This window comes from Gambusia affinis, linkage group LG23 (assembly GCF_019740435.1).
Source record: "Gambusia affinis linkage group LG23, SWU_Gaff_1.0, whole genome shotgun sequence".
In the NCBI taxonomy this organism is placed as follows: Eukaryota; Metazoa; Chordata; class Actinopteri; order Cyprinodontiformes; family Poeciliidae; genus Gambusia; species Gambusia affinis.
The window spans coordinates 16552022-16566030 of record NC_057890.1 but is presented as its reverse complement, the minus strand read 5'-3'; the positions used below and the strand labels follow the sequence as shown (position 1 = coordinate 16566030).

General features: G+C 35.8%; 1 protein-coding gene across 1 annotated transcript in view; it reads left to right on the top strand.

Annotated features, from left to right (window-relative positions):
• The first annotated feature begins 430 nt into the window (after window positions 1-430).
• gnsa (glucosamine (N-acetyl)-6-sulfatase a) overlaps window positions 431-14009 on the top strand; it is a 55875-nt gene continuing 42296 nt past the window's right edge. Inside the window, exons 1-13 of the mRNA XM_044108763.1 lie at window positions 431-765; window positions 2077-2136; window positions 2935-3141; window positions 3413-3478; window positions 3871-3969; window positions 4059-4226; window positions 4961-5043; window positions 5134-5252; window positions 5333-5436; window positions 6251-6352; window positions 7153-7263; window positions 7337-7447; window positions 7593-7753. Of these exons, the coding sequence (XP_043964698.1) occupies window positions 604-765; window positions 2077-2136; window positions 2935-3141; window positions 3413-3478; window positions 3871-3969; window positions 4059-4226; window positions 4961-5043; window positions 5134-5252; window positions 5333-5436; window positions 6251-6352; window positions 7153-7263; window positions 7337-7447; window positions 7593-7753 (1553 nt within the window). The 5' untranslated portion in view covers window positions 431-603. The remainder of the gene's footprint in view (window positions 766-2076; window positions 2137-2934; window positions 3142-3412; window positions 3479-3870; window positions 3970-4058; window positions 4227-4960; window positions 5044-5133; window positions 5253-5332; window positions 5437-6250; window positions 6353-7152; window positions 7264-7336; window positions 7448-7592; window positions 7754-14009) is intronic.

Sequence of the window (14009 nt, the reverse complement as noted above, 5' to 3'; positions counted from 1 at the left end):
AAGTTCAAGTAATACTGGAAGTACAACACCAAATCACAGATGAATTGAAATGAAAGCTACATTAATGCTTTCTAGCCATATGGCCACAGAGACATTTAGAAAGAAAGAGCAAAAGCTATAAAGATGGATTAGCAGCACTTGCTGAAGGTGTGATGTAGGACATACTATACTTACTATATTTTGTCCTCAATTCCTAGATTGGTAATTTGATTAGTTACTAAGTAGATGTTTTACCAAATACTTTTTTACTCTTACTTGAGTAAAAATATGTTGCGCTTCTCTTACTTGAGTACAATTTTTGGGTCCTCTGGTATCACTACATCCCTCGCAGCTAATGTCAAAACCTTAAAACAATAATTACGACCCTCTTTTTACGTTTTCCACAACTTGCCACACACAATATGGCGTCGACACTGACGGACGCGGCAGTCAGCTGATGGGGGGCTTCCGTATCTGAGCGGTAGCACGTGACCCGTATACTGGAAACCGTTGTCTGTCACTGTAGCTCCGGACAGTTAGTTTTATCCTCTGAGCACAATTTTTCCTTATTTTTTAAGACTCTACAAACGGTTAGCTACGGTATTTTCCACCTGGATTCAGAAAATGGAGTCTCATCGCTGCCGTTTGAGGAGCTTTTTGAGTTGTTTAGTAATCTGCGTCACTCTGTGGAGCGAGCAAAGCTACGGGTTGTTTGGACAAGCCAACCGGGGACCAAATATCGTTTTAATCCTCACTGACGACCTGGACAGCGCTATGGGCGGCTTGGTCAGTACTTGTTATCACTACTAACGGATACTTAATGGTTAACAGCATCAGATTTGTGTTAACTGTGGTAAAAATGTTAATTACGTCTGAATATAATTGTTAGTTCAGTCTAAAGCTGATAACTCGCATTCCTGGTTGAAACCATCATTTAGGAATCTTAATAGAGTCAGCAGGATCTTCCCTAAAGCTTTATCCCTTCATTTTAAGTCAAATTACGGGTTTGGGGAAGATAATAATGTATCATTTGAAGGAAAACGTTTTAAAGTTTCTCTATGTGGCACATTTCAGCAACAAGACATAGTGGTTTAAAACAGTAATCATAAGCATCGAACATTACGTTTTGTCCAATTCATTAATGATCGTCAAATAAAAATAAAATGTTTTTTCAGTTCCAGTTAATATTAATGAGAGGCAGCTCTCATCCAATGAGTTTTTAGCCTTAATTTAAAGGAACGCAGTGTTTCGGATGTTTTGTGGAAGTTTGATCCAGATTAATGGAGGATAAAAACTGAATGCTGCATCTCCATGTTTGGTTCTGGTGACACAAAACAGAACCAGAAGACTGATACAGCAACAGCAGATCTTTAATGTATTTTGATGCTAACCTATTCACAGATTTATAAACTAACATAAGTATTTTAAAGTCTATTTTCTGCGCTCTCAAGATGTATTAGTTTCTTTAGATCTTTCTGTGATATTAGTATTTTAATTTTGGAAATGATCTTCAGCTGATAGAAGACTGATTTTTTTTTTTACTGTCTTTATGCTTCTCTGAAGGCTCAGATCCATATTTTAGGCCTGATTTTTAGTTTCTAGCTGTAATAACTGAATCTGTGTGTTGACTCTAGACCTAAAACTTCAGTTTGATTTCTATTCAGCTGATTAGAAAGCAATGAATGGATTATTCATTGCTTGAGTGTCAGAGTCACCTGGTGGTGTCGTAACGTAGAGCTGTGGGTCATATGCATAGTTATGGTAACTAATCTTATTTCTTGTTATAACCTGAGCTAATGTAGATATCAAATAGGAAGAGTCTAAGGATTGAACCTTGGGGAACCCCACATATGAAAACTTACCTATTGACACAAAGAAATCCCCTTTCTTTTGGTAAGATTAAAACCAATTAAGAACTGGACTGGACTGTCAAGTTTCCTCAGTTTAAGATTTCAAAATAAAGCAGAAAGTTGCACTTTTTAGAGTTGAAACTTTAAGGTTTAGCCTCTGATTTATGTCTTTAAAAGTAGTTTTAAGAAGTTCTTAGTTTCTTTCTACAAGTCATGGCGTAACAAAAAATACTTTGTTGTCTTTTAGAACCCGTTGACCAAGACTAAGAAACTAATTGGTGACGCTGGGATAACCTTCACAAACGCCGTAAGTATCGCCACTTATAATGTCTTGTCTTATAATGAGGAAGAGTAAAGCTGCAACCACAGGGAAGTAAAACAGCTGTGCTTTAATGTGAACGTTTGCATATCTTTTACTTTCAGATCCAAGATAATTAAGTACCTAAATGTTATTTGGACTGAGTCTAATGGCAGCACAATATGGTGATGATGTTACCTTGAACAGAGTTTAGATATTGTATAGGTGTCTACAGAATACTCTAATGATATATTTACAGAAACAATAGAGAAACAAAGAAAATTTATGCTCAAAGTGCAAAATCGTTTTCCCATTTGAGTTGAGAATATGGCGTTAAATTGGGGCCATAAAGTTTGTTCAAAATAATTTTTAAAAAAACATTTGAAACTGAAAGGTTTTATTGAAATTGGAAAAAGGTTTGAAAATTTAAAAATTTATCTGGAATTATGAAAGAAATGTGTTCAAAACTACTTTTCAGATTCAAGATTTCTTTTCTTTTGAACAAACTTTATGGCCCCAATTTAGCTCCATTCGAGAAACTACAATACGTAAATAAAATAACATTTCAAGAGGGGATGTGAAACTACAGTATCAACATTTTAGATAGATCCACCTAAGTCAAATTATTCTGAATTATTATGAAACATAAGAATGATGAACTTACCACAATTGTATGTTATATACAGTACAGTTTTTATGATGTAAAGTAAACGTCCCTAGTTTTCTGTTGTTTAGGTGGCAGCTCTGCACCTCCATACTGACTTCCAAATTTTAGCTTATTTTGTCCATTTTGCTTCTGTTTCTCAGTTTGTTGCCAGTCCTCTCTGCTGCCCGAGTCGAGCCAGCATCCTGACGGGGAAATACCCCCACAACCACCACGTCATCAACAACACGCTGGAGGGGAACTGCAGCAGCTCGGCCTGGCAAAAGAGCCAGGAGCCGCAGACTTTCCCCGCTTTGCTGAAGAGCTTCGGAGGATACCAAACCTTCTTCGCAGGGAAATACCTCAACCAGGTCAGAAACATGAGCCTCTACTTCTACTACAACCGTCGTTTTCACTGGAGAAACAACATTGTGTTTACATGTGCTTATTAAAAAATGTAACTTTAAGTCAGATCCGAATATTAAGTGACGACAGAAGATTGGTTCATTCCTACTTTTACAACTTTTTAACCCGTGGTAATATGGATTTTTCCATCTGCCGTCTTCTTTGCTTCTTCATTAAAAATGCTTTCTGTCTTATATTGAGATTATAGAAAATATCCGTATTGTTTATGTCTTCCAGTATGGACATTCTGACGCTGGTGGGCTGCAGCATGTTCCTCCAGGCTGGAGCTACTGGGTGGCACTGGTGAGACATTTTAGCTTTTAAATTTCACGTTAAGTTTAACGATTCAAGCCTGACATCAAACGTGAGTTTGTTTGGGGCTTACAGTGTTGATCTTTACAGAAATAATTACTACAATGAGATTAAGATATTAATTATTGTTTAACCTTCACAAGATTGACTGAAAGTTTATGGTCCATCTTATGAATTACCGCTATCAAATATTTAGCATCACGTCCATTTTAGCTTAATTTCTGTATTTTGGACCATTAAAATAGACCATTAAAACTTGTAAAAAGATTTTTTTAGTTGAAAAAACAGGATTTAAGAAAGAATTGTCAGATTGATATGTGTTTTTATCTCTGAACCAACCAGAGATCCTTAAAATGAGTTAATGCTGAACTTTTGTTTTCCAGGAGAAAAACTCTAAATACTACAACTACACTCTGTCAGTGAATGGGAAGGCTCAGAAACACGGAGCGGACTACAGCAGGGATTACCTGACCGATGTGCTGGTGAGACTTCATTTAAATGTTAAAGGTACAATTAGAGACACGGCAAATGTTGCGATTAATTTTTCAATTTTGGTCTTTGTTTCTCCCAGGCTAACAGGTCTTTGGAGTTCCTCCAGTATAAATCCAGTTACCAGCCGTTCTTCATGATGGTTTCCACTCCGGCGCCACACTCCCCCTGGACGGCAGCTCCTCAGTACCAGGACCGCTTCAACGACACCAAGGCTCCCAGAGACCCCAACTTTAACGTCCACGGGAAGGTGGGACGCACTTTTAATATACAGCAGAAACCAGATGGATGCAAACATTTCAAAAAAGTCTCACACTGATATTAAATCTGAGTAAACTTTTCCCTTTTTACTGTCACATTAAAAATTACAGGCAAAAACCAACAAGTTACCCCAGAGAAACAGTTTCCAGGCCAATACAGGCTGAAAAAGTTATAATGTTTCATATCAGTCAATATCAATAATTGTCAGTATCAATAATTATTTATCTGTGTTTTCTTTGGTGTTGTGACCTTTACCGTTTTATCCAGATATTATTATTATTATTATTATTGTTGTTATTATTATTTTTTTAAAGTAGTTATGAGGCACAGTGGGGAAACTTGAAACTGTTACTCTGTAGGCTGTTGCTAGGTAACCAAATTTGGGGGAGGGGGACTTGAAAGACTCATTATCCAGCAGTTTGTTGCTAGGCAACCAAAGTGAGTTAGCTGACTCCACCAACCTAGCTTAGGTGGCTAATGCCTTTCTGGATCAGAGTTCAGTGAATATGTTCTGAATATTCTATCATTATCTATTGATACTGATCATGTCGATCACAATATATATTGTTATTGATTTATTGTTCAGCTCTACTGTTGTTGAAAACTAATTTCCACCCAATAGTTTGGTAAACTATCTCATATTTCCGTCTCTATTTTAGGACAATTTAAAAAGCTGCATTAATTTAAAAACCTTATTAATCTGACTTAATTTGGTCATTTTAGGACAAACATTGGTTGATCCGTCAGGCTAAAACTCCCATGTCCAACTCCTCTGTCCAGTTCCTCGATGACGCCTTCAGGAAGCGGTTTGTGGTTTTATTTTTTATTTTTTATTGTTTTAACCTTTATATATGCTTCGACTGTTGCTGATCCAACATCTGTTTGTGTGTCTCTAGGTGGCGAACTTTACTGTCAGTGGACGATCTGGTGGAGAAAATCGTGAAGAGGTTGGAGGTCAGAGGTGAACTAGAGAACACCTACATCTTCTTTACCTCTGATAACGGCTACCATACAGGTGAGTGAGGATGTTGGACTTGATCTCTGCCAGTTTTCTTTATGTGATGTGACGTCTGAATGCGTTTGGCTCTGATTCAGGTCAGTTCTCTCTGCCGCTGGACAAACGGCAGCTCTATGAGTTCGACATCAGGGTTCCTCTCATGGTCAGAGGACCAAACATCAAACCCAACCAGACCAGCCAGGTACAAACATTCACACCGTCTCTGTTTTTATTCTGTTGGGATGAATTTTGTCTCCTAGCTTCACATCACACTGTTTCTTTGTTTGTTTTTGTTTTTTTAAATATGCAGTACATTTGGAAAGGAACACTCTTCGGCCATGTTTTAGTCTAACTCTAGTTCATTTGTCTGGAAAGTCTGATTTGTTTGGGGAGGTGTGTACATGTAATTGACCAAAAAGACGAGCTCTGGTCCATCTAAAATCCTTCGTCTCGGTTCGGTTAGCATGATTCAAATTCATATTTGAATGCAAAGTGGACCGGAGACCGCTCCAAAAGCAGAAAGTGAACTAAAGCATTCTGGGTAAATACAACCAAAACAAACTCATGAGTCTAGTGCTGATACAAGAAATGTTTTGAAATCCTACAACCACTAAAATCTGACGCCGCTCCATTTTGTTCACATTTGGTGAAGAAGGAACTTGTTTCCCTCAGTGGTTCTTGTTGCAGCGCCCCCACAGGCGAGGAGGGGAGCAGGTATTTCACAAGGTTTGTTTCGTCTGACACAGTAGAGTGTGAAAGCAAAACACATCAGGATTTTATCTCACTTGTTCTTAGAGTCAACTTCTTCAAATTCGCCTCAGGAGATCATTCCTGACCACAGCGATCATCATCTACAATAACTCTGAAGAATCTCAAAATGATTGAGTTATTTACTTTCCCTTTGGGATCAGTAAAGTATTTTTGAACTGAATTTCTTTTCATGTTATCAGATGTGTTACAGCACAGTAAAATTGTATCTGAACATTCCACCATCTGTCCTGTGCTCATGCTATCAGATGCCGGTGGCGAACGTCGACCTCGGCCCGACCATCCTGGACATCGCCGGCTACTACGTCAACAAGACTAAAATGGACGGCATGTCCTTCCTGCCCATTATGGTGAGAGAACATCATCTACTCATTTTACAAGAACAATCAAAAGAGTCGAGCCATAGAGCATCATCAACTGAGCTTTTTCCAGTGGTTTAAATGCATAGTAAGATCAGTTTATGTAATCTTATGAATTTAAAGAGCAGTAAACACATTTCTCCTCTTAGTAAATAAAATTCCATACATCCATAATCAGAAAAAGCTTAGTCTGGTTTCATTTTATTATATTGCATCATCGCCATTAAGTATTTAAGTAACAGTATTTGCCATAATAGAAGCATTGAGAATCTTGTGTTATTTAACAGACAGTAATCTAGTATTTATATCCTTTGTTTGTTTTTTGTCCAAATATTGTAAAACTAAATCCATCACAATTTAAAATACTAAAACTATTCACACATAGAGATGGTTCAAACTCTGAGACAAAGATCTCAAACATCTACATTAAACCAGGCTAAATATTCAACTTTTCAAAATTTATGGATGATTCTTAAAATTTGGCTCAACAACTTTAAATGGTTTCTCCCAATTCTGCTGACTGGCGAAATACTCAGCTTGAAATATGGGAAACTTTAATGCAACTTTAACATTTAACTAAATATTAGTAGGAACGTGCCTACAGTTAGGCCTTCATGTCAAATTACACTAAATTATACACAATAATATGTGCTAACATAGGCTGACATTATTATAACACGTAGATGAAATAAGACAGATGAAGTTTATCAAATGGTGCAGAAAAACCTTTAATGAAAGAAATGACAAACTATGATAAATCAAGACGTTTAAATTTATTGTTGTTTCAACAGCAAGGGAAGATGAACAGCAGCAGCTGGAGAACAGACATCCTGGTGGAATATGAAGGCGAAGGAAGAAACGTTTCGGATCCGGCCTGCCCGCTGTTGGGACCGGGAGTATCGGTACGAGGAAAACCCAGATCAAATTATCGTTCATCTGTTGAATTAAAGTGTAAAGCATCTTCTTCGTCTGTAGGAATGCTTCCCAGACTGTGTGTGTGAGGACGCGTACAACAACACTTATGCCTGTGTGCGCACCGTCGCCCCCTCTGCCAACCTGCAGTACTGCGAGTTCGATGACAACGAGGTACATCATCAGTTTCATTTAAAAGACCCAGCTTTCCTCAATATGTGGTTTTTAATTAGCATATGCTGTTCAGCTCAGAACTTCCCTGACTTTTCTGACTGCTAGTGGCTGGATCAGAAGCATGGCATGATTGTATGTTCTGCAGGTTTTTGTGGAAGTGTATAATGTGACGGCAGACCCCTACCAGCTCAACAACATTGCAAAGACCATCGAGCAGGAAGTGCTGGAAAAGATGAACCATCGGCTGATGATGCTGCAGTCGTGCTCTGGGCAGACCTGTCGAACACCTGGAGTTTATGATCGAAGGTGCACATTTTGACTATAAAACATCTATTGACTTTGGTTAAATGAGGAATTGGGAATGTTATACGTGATTCAGATACACCAGATTTGAGCTAATTTTCAACATCATGCTGAACTGTGTGTCAATTTTGCAAGTTTTTTGCATTACATTAAATAATTCATTGTTTTCTCATTTTTTGCGTCACAGTATAGCATGTGCCATTTTTGCACATTTTTTGGTCATAGTATAGCATGTATCATTTTTTGCGTTTTTGTGGTCGTAGTATAGCGTGTGCCATTTCTGCACAATTTGTTAGTCATAGTATAGCATGTGTTATTTTTGCATATTTATTTGGTCATAGTATAGCATGTCATTTTTGTACACTTTTCTGGTTATAGTATAGCATGTGTCAGTTTTGCACAATTTATTGGTCATATTATAGCATGTATAATTTTTTGCATATTTTTGTGGTCATAGTATAGCATGTCATTTTTGCAAATTTTTTTTGCTAATAGTATAGCATGTCATTTTTGCATATTTATTTGGTGCTAGTAAACTGTATTATTTTGTTTGTTTTACGCGTCATAGTGTAACGTGTCAATTTTGAAAATTTTTTTGTTCAAAGTATAGCATGTGTCTTATACTATACCATGACGTCGAAAATGTCGAAAAAATGAAATAGTATACTATAACTTCGAAAATCTCAAAAAATGACATACTATATTATGTCATTTTTCCGACATTTTCGACATCATAGTATAGCATGTGGTTTTTTAGCATATTTTTGACGCCATGGTATAGTATGTCATTTTTTTGCAGGTTTTCGACGTCATAGTATAGTATGTCGTTTTTTTTGCACATTTTCGACGCCATAGTACAGTATGTCGTTTTTTTGCACATTTTCGACGTCATAGTATAGTATGTCGTTTTTTGCACGTTTTCGATGCCATGGTATAGTATGTCATTTTTTTGCACATTTTCGACGTCATGGTATAGTATGTCGTTTCTTTTGCACATTTTCGAAGTAATAGTATAGTATGTCGTTTTTTGCAGATTTTAGACGCCATAGTATAGTATGTCGTTTTTTGCACATTTTCGACGTTATATTATAGTATGTCGTTTTTTTGCACATTTTCGAAGTAATAGTCTAGTATGTTGTTGTTTTGCACATTTTCGATGTCATAGTATAGTATGTCGTTTTTTTCACATTTTCGACGCCATAGTATATAGTGTCGTTTATTGCACATTTTCAACATGTCGTTTTTTGCACATTTTCGACGTTATAGTATAGTATCTCGTTTTTTGCAGATGTTCGACGTCATAGTACAGTATGTCGTTTTTTTGCACATTTTCGACGTTATAGTATAGTATGTCATTTTTTGCAGATTTTAGACGCCATAGTATAGTATGTCATTTTTTGCACATTTTCGACGTTATATTATAGTATGTCGTTTTTTTGCACATTTTCGAAGTAATAGTCTAGTATGTTGTTTTTTTGCACATTTTCGATGTCATAGTATAGTATGTCGTTTTTTGCAGATGTTCGACGTTATAGTATAGTATGTCGTTTTTAGCAGATGTTCGACGTTATAGTATAGTATGTCGTTTTTTTGCAGATTTTCGACGTCATAGTATAGTATGTCGTTTTTTGCACATTTTCGACGTCATAGTATAGTATGTCGTTTTTTGCACATTTTCGACGTCATAGTATAGTATGTCGTTTTTAGCAAATGTTCGACATCATATTATAGTATGTCGTTTTTAGCAGATGTTCGACGTTATAGTATAGTATGTCGTTTTTTTGCACATTTTCGACGTCATGGTATAGTATGTCGTTTTTTTGCACATTTTCGAAGTAATAGTCTAGTATGTTGTTTTTTTGCACATTTTCGATGTCATGGTATAGTATGTCGTTTTTTGCAGATGTTTGACGTCATAGTATAGTATGTTGTTTCTTTTGCACATTTTCGAAGTAATAGTCTAGTATGTTGTTTTTTTGCACATTTTCGATGTCATGGTATAGTATGTCGTTTTTTGCAGATGTTCGACGTTATAGTATAGTATGTCGTTTTTAGCAGATGTTCGACGTTATAGTATAGTATGTCGTTTTTTTGCACATTTTCGACGTCATAGTATAGTATATCGTTTTTTGCACATTTTCGACGTCATAGTATAGTATGTCGTTTTTTTGCACATTTTCGACGTCATAGTATAGTATGTCGTTTTTTTGCACATTTTCGACGTCATAGTATAGTTTGTCGTTTTTTTGCACATTTTCGACGTCATAGTATAGTATGTCGTTTTTAGCAAATGTTCGACATCATATTATAGTATGTCGTTTTTAGCAGATGTTCGACGTCATGGTATAGTATGTCGTTTTTTGCACATTTTCGACGTTATATTATAGTATGTCGTTTCTTTTGCACATTTTCGAATAATAGTATAGTATGTCGTTTTTTGCACATTTTCGACGTTATATTATAGTATGTCGTTTTTTTGCACATTTTCGAAGTAATAGTCTAGTATGTCGTTTTTTTGCACATTTTCGACGTCATAGTCTAGTATGTCGTTTTTTGCAGATGTTCGACGTCATAGTATAGTATGTCGTTTTTTGCAGATGTTCGACGTCATAGTATAGTATGTCGTTTTTTGCACATTTTCGACGTTATAGTATAGTATGTCATTTTTTTGCAGGTTTTCGACGTCATAGTGTAGTATCTCGTTTTTTGCAGATGTTCGACGTCATAGTATAGTATGTCGTTTTTTGCAGATGTTCGACGTCATAGTATAGTATGTCGTTTTTTGCAGATGTTCGACGTCATAGTATAGTATGTCGTTTCTTTTGCACATTTTCGAAGTAATAGTATAGTATGTCGTTTTTTGCAGATGTTCGACGTTATATTATAGTATGTCGTTTTTTTGCACATTTTCGAAGTAATAGTCTAGTATGTTGTTGTTTTGCACATTTTCGATGTCATAGTATAGTATGTCGTTTTTTTCACATTTTCGACGCCATAGTATATAGTGTCGTTTATTGCACATTTTCAACATGTCGTTTTTTGCACATTTTCGACGTTATAGTATAGTATGTCGTTTTTTGCAGATTTTCGACGTCATAGTATAGTATGTCGTTTTTTTGCAGATTTTCGACGTCATATTATAGTATATCATTTTTTGCAGACTTTAGACGCCATAGTGTAGTATCACGTTTTTTGCAGATGTTCGACGTCATAGTATAGAATGTCGTTTTTTTGCACATTTTCGACGCCATAGTATAGTATGTCGTTTTTTGCACATTTTCGACGTTATATTATAGTATGTCGTTTTTTTGCACATTTTCGAAGTAATAGTCTAGTATGTTGTTTTTTTGCACATTTTCGATGTCATAGTATGGTATGTCGTTTTTTGCAGATGTTCGACGTCATAGTATAGTATGTCGTTTTTTTGCACATTTTCGAAGTAATAGTCTAGTATGTTGTTTTTTTGCACATTTTCGATGTCATAGTATAGTATGTCGTTTTTTTGCACATTTTCGACGTCATAGTATAGTATGTCGTTTTTTTGCACATTTTCGACGTCATAGTATAGTATGTCGTTTTTTGCACATTTCGCATAGTATAGTATGTCGTTTTTTTGCACATTTTCGACGTCATAGTATAGTATGTCGTTTTTTGCAAATGTTCGACATCATATTATAGTATGTCGTTTTTAGCAGATGTTCGACGTTATAGTCTAGTATGTTGTTTTTTTGCACATTTTCGATGTCATAGTATGGTATGTCGTTTTTTGCAGATGTTCGACGTCATAGTATAGTATGTCGTTTTTTTGCACATTTTCGACGTCATGGTCTAGTATGTTGTTTTTTTGCACATTTTCGATGTCATGGTATAGTATGTCGTTTTTTGCAGATGTTCGACGTTATAGTATAGTATATCGTTTTTTTGCACATTTTCGACGTCATAGTATAGTATATCGTTTTTTGCACATTTTCGACGTCATAGTATAGTATGTCGTTTTTTTGCACATTTTCGACGTCATAGTATAGTATGTCGTTTTTTTGCACATTTTCGACGTCATAGTATAGTATGTCGTTTTTTGCACATTTTCGACGTCATAGTATAGTATGTCGTTTTTAGCAAATGTTCGACATCATATTATAGTATGTCGTTTTTAGCAGATGTTCGACATCATATTATAGTATGTCGTTTTTTTGCACATTTTCGACGTCATAGTATAGTTTGTCGTTTTTTTGCACATTTTCGACGTCATGGTATAGTATGTCGTTTCTTTTGCACATTTTCGAATAATAGTATAGTATGTCGTTTTTTGCACATTTTCGACGCCATAGTATAGTATGTCGTTTTTTGCACATTTTCGACGTTATATTATAGTATGTCGTTTTTTTGCACATTTTCGAAGTAATAGTCTAGTATGTCGTTTTTTTGCACATTTTCGACGTCATAGTATAGTATGTCGTTTTTTGCAGATGTTCGACGTCATAGTATAGTATCATGTTTTTTGCAGATGTTCGACGTCATAGTATAGTATGTCGTTTCTTTTGCACATTTTCGAAGTAATAGTATAGTATGTCGTTTTTTGCACATTTTCGACGTCATGGTATAGTATATCGTTTTTTGCACATTTTTGAAGTAATGGTATAGTATGTCGTTTTTTTGCACATTTTCGAAGTAATAGTATAGTATGTCGTTTTTTTTGCACATTTTCGAAGTAATAGTCTAGTATGTTGTTGTTTTGCACATTTTCGATGTCATAGTATAGTATGTCGTTTTTTTCACATTTTCGACGCCATAGTATATAGTGTCGTTTATTGCACATTTTCAACATGTCGTTTTTTGCACATTTTCGACGTTATAGTATAGTATCTCGTTTTTTGCAGATGTTCGACGTCATAGTACAGTATGTCATTTTTTGCACATTTTCGACGTCATAGTATAGTATGTCGTTTTTTTGCACATTTTCGACGTCATAGTATAGTATGTCGTTTTTTTGCACATTTTCGACGTCATAGTATAGTTTGTCGTTTTTTTGCACATTTTCGACGTCATAGTATAGTATGTCGTTTTTAGCAAATGTTCGACATCATATTATAGTATGTCGTTTTTAGCAGATGTTCGACGTCATGGTATAGTATGTCGTTTCTTTTGCACATTTTCGAATAATAGTATAGTATGTCGTTTTTTGCACATTTTCGACGTTATATTATAGTATGTCGTTTTTTTGCACATTTTCGAAGTAATAGTCTAGTATGTCGTTTTTTTGCACATTTTCGACGTCATGGTATAGTATGTCGTTTTTTGCAGATGTTCGACGTCATAGTGTAGTATCATGTTTTTTGCAGATGTTCGACGTTATAGTATAGTATGTCGTTTCTTTTGCACATTTTCGAAGTAATAGTATAGTATGTCGTTTTTTGCAGATGTTCGACGTCATAGTGTAGTATCATGTTTTTTGCAGATGTTCGACGTTATAGTATAGTATGTCGTTTTTTGCACATGTTCGACGTTATAGTATAGTATGTCGTTTTTTGCAGATTTTCGACGTCATGGTATAGTATATCGTTTTTTGCACATTTTTGAAGTAATGGTATAGTATGTCGTTTTTTTGCAGATGTTCGACGTTATATTATAGTATGTCGTTTTTTTGCACATTTTAGACGTAATAGTCTAGTATGTTGTTGTTTTGCACATTTTCGATGTCATAGTATAGTATAGTATGTCATTCTTTGCAGATTTTCGACGTCATAGTATATAGTGTCGTTTATTGCACATTTTCAACATGTCGTTTTTTGCACATTTTCGACGTTATAGTATAGTATGTCGTTTTTTTGCAGATTTTCGACGTCATATTATAGTATATCGTTTTTTGCACATTTTCGACGTCATAGTATAGTATGTCGTTTTTTTGCACATTTTCAACGTCATAGTATAGTATGTCGTTTTTAGCAAATGTTCGACACCATAGTATAGTATGTCAATTTTTGCACATTTTTGACGTTTTAGTATATAGTATGTCGTTTATTGCACATTTTCAACGTGTCGTTTATTGCACATTTTCAACGTGTCGTTTATTGCACATTTTCGACGTCATAGTATAGACCACATATGTCAGAGTCAAGGCCCGCGGGCCACATCCGGCCCGCGAGAAGATTTTCTACGGCCCCTGGGATGATATTAGAACCGGCCCGCAGCAAGCGGCACCCGTCTGAAAATGCGAGATGCACCCCGTTCGATCCTCACCCCCTCCCCGTTCGATCCTCTG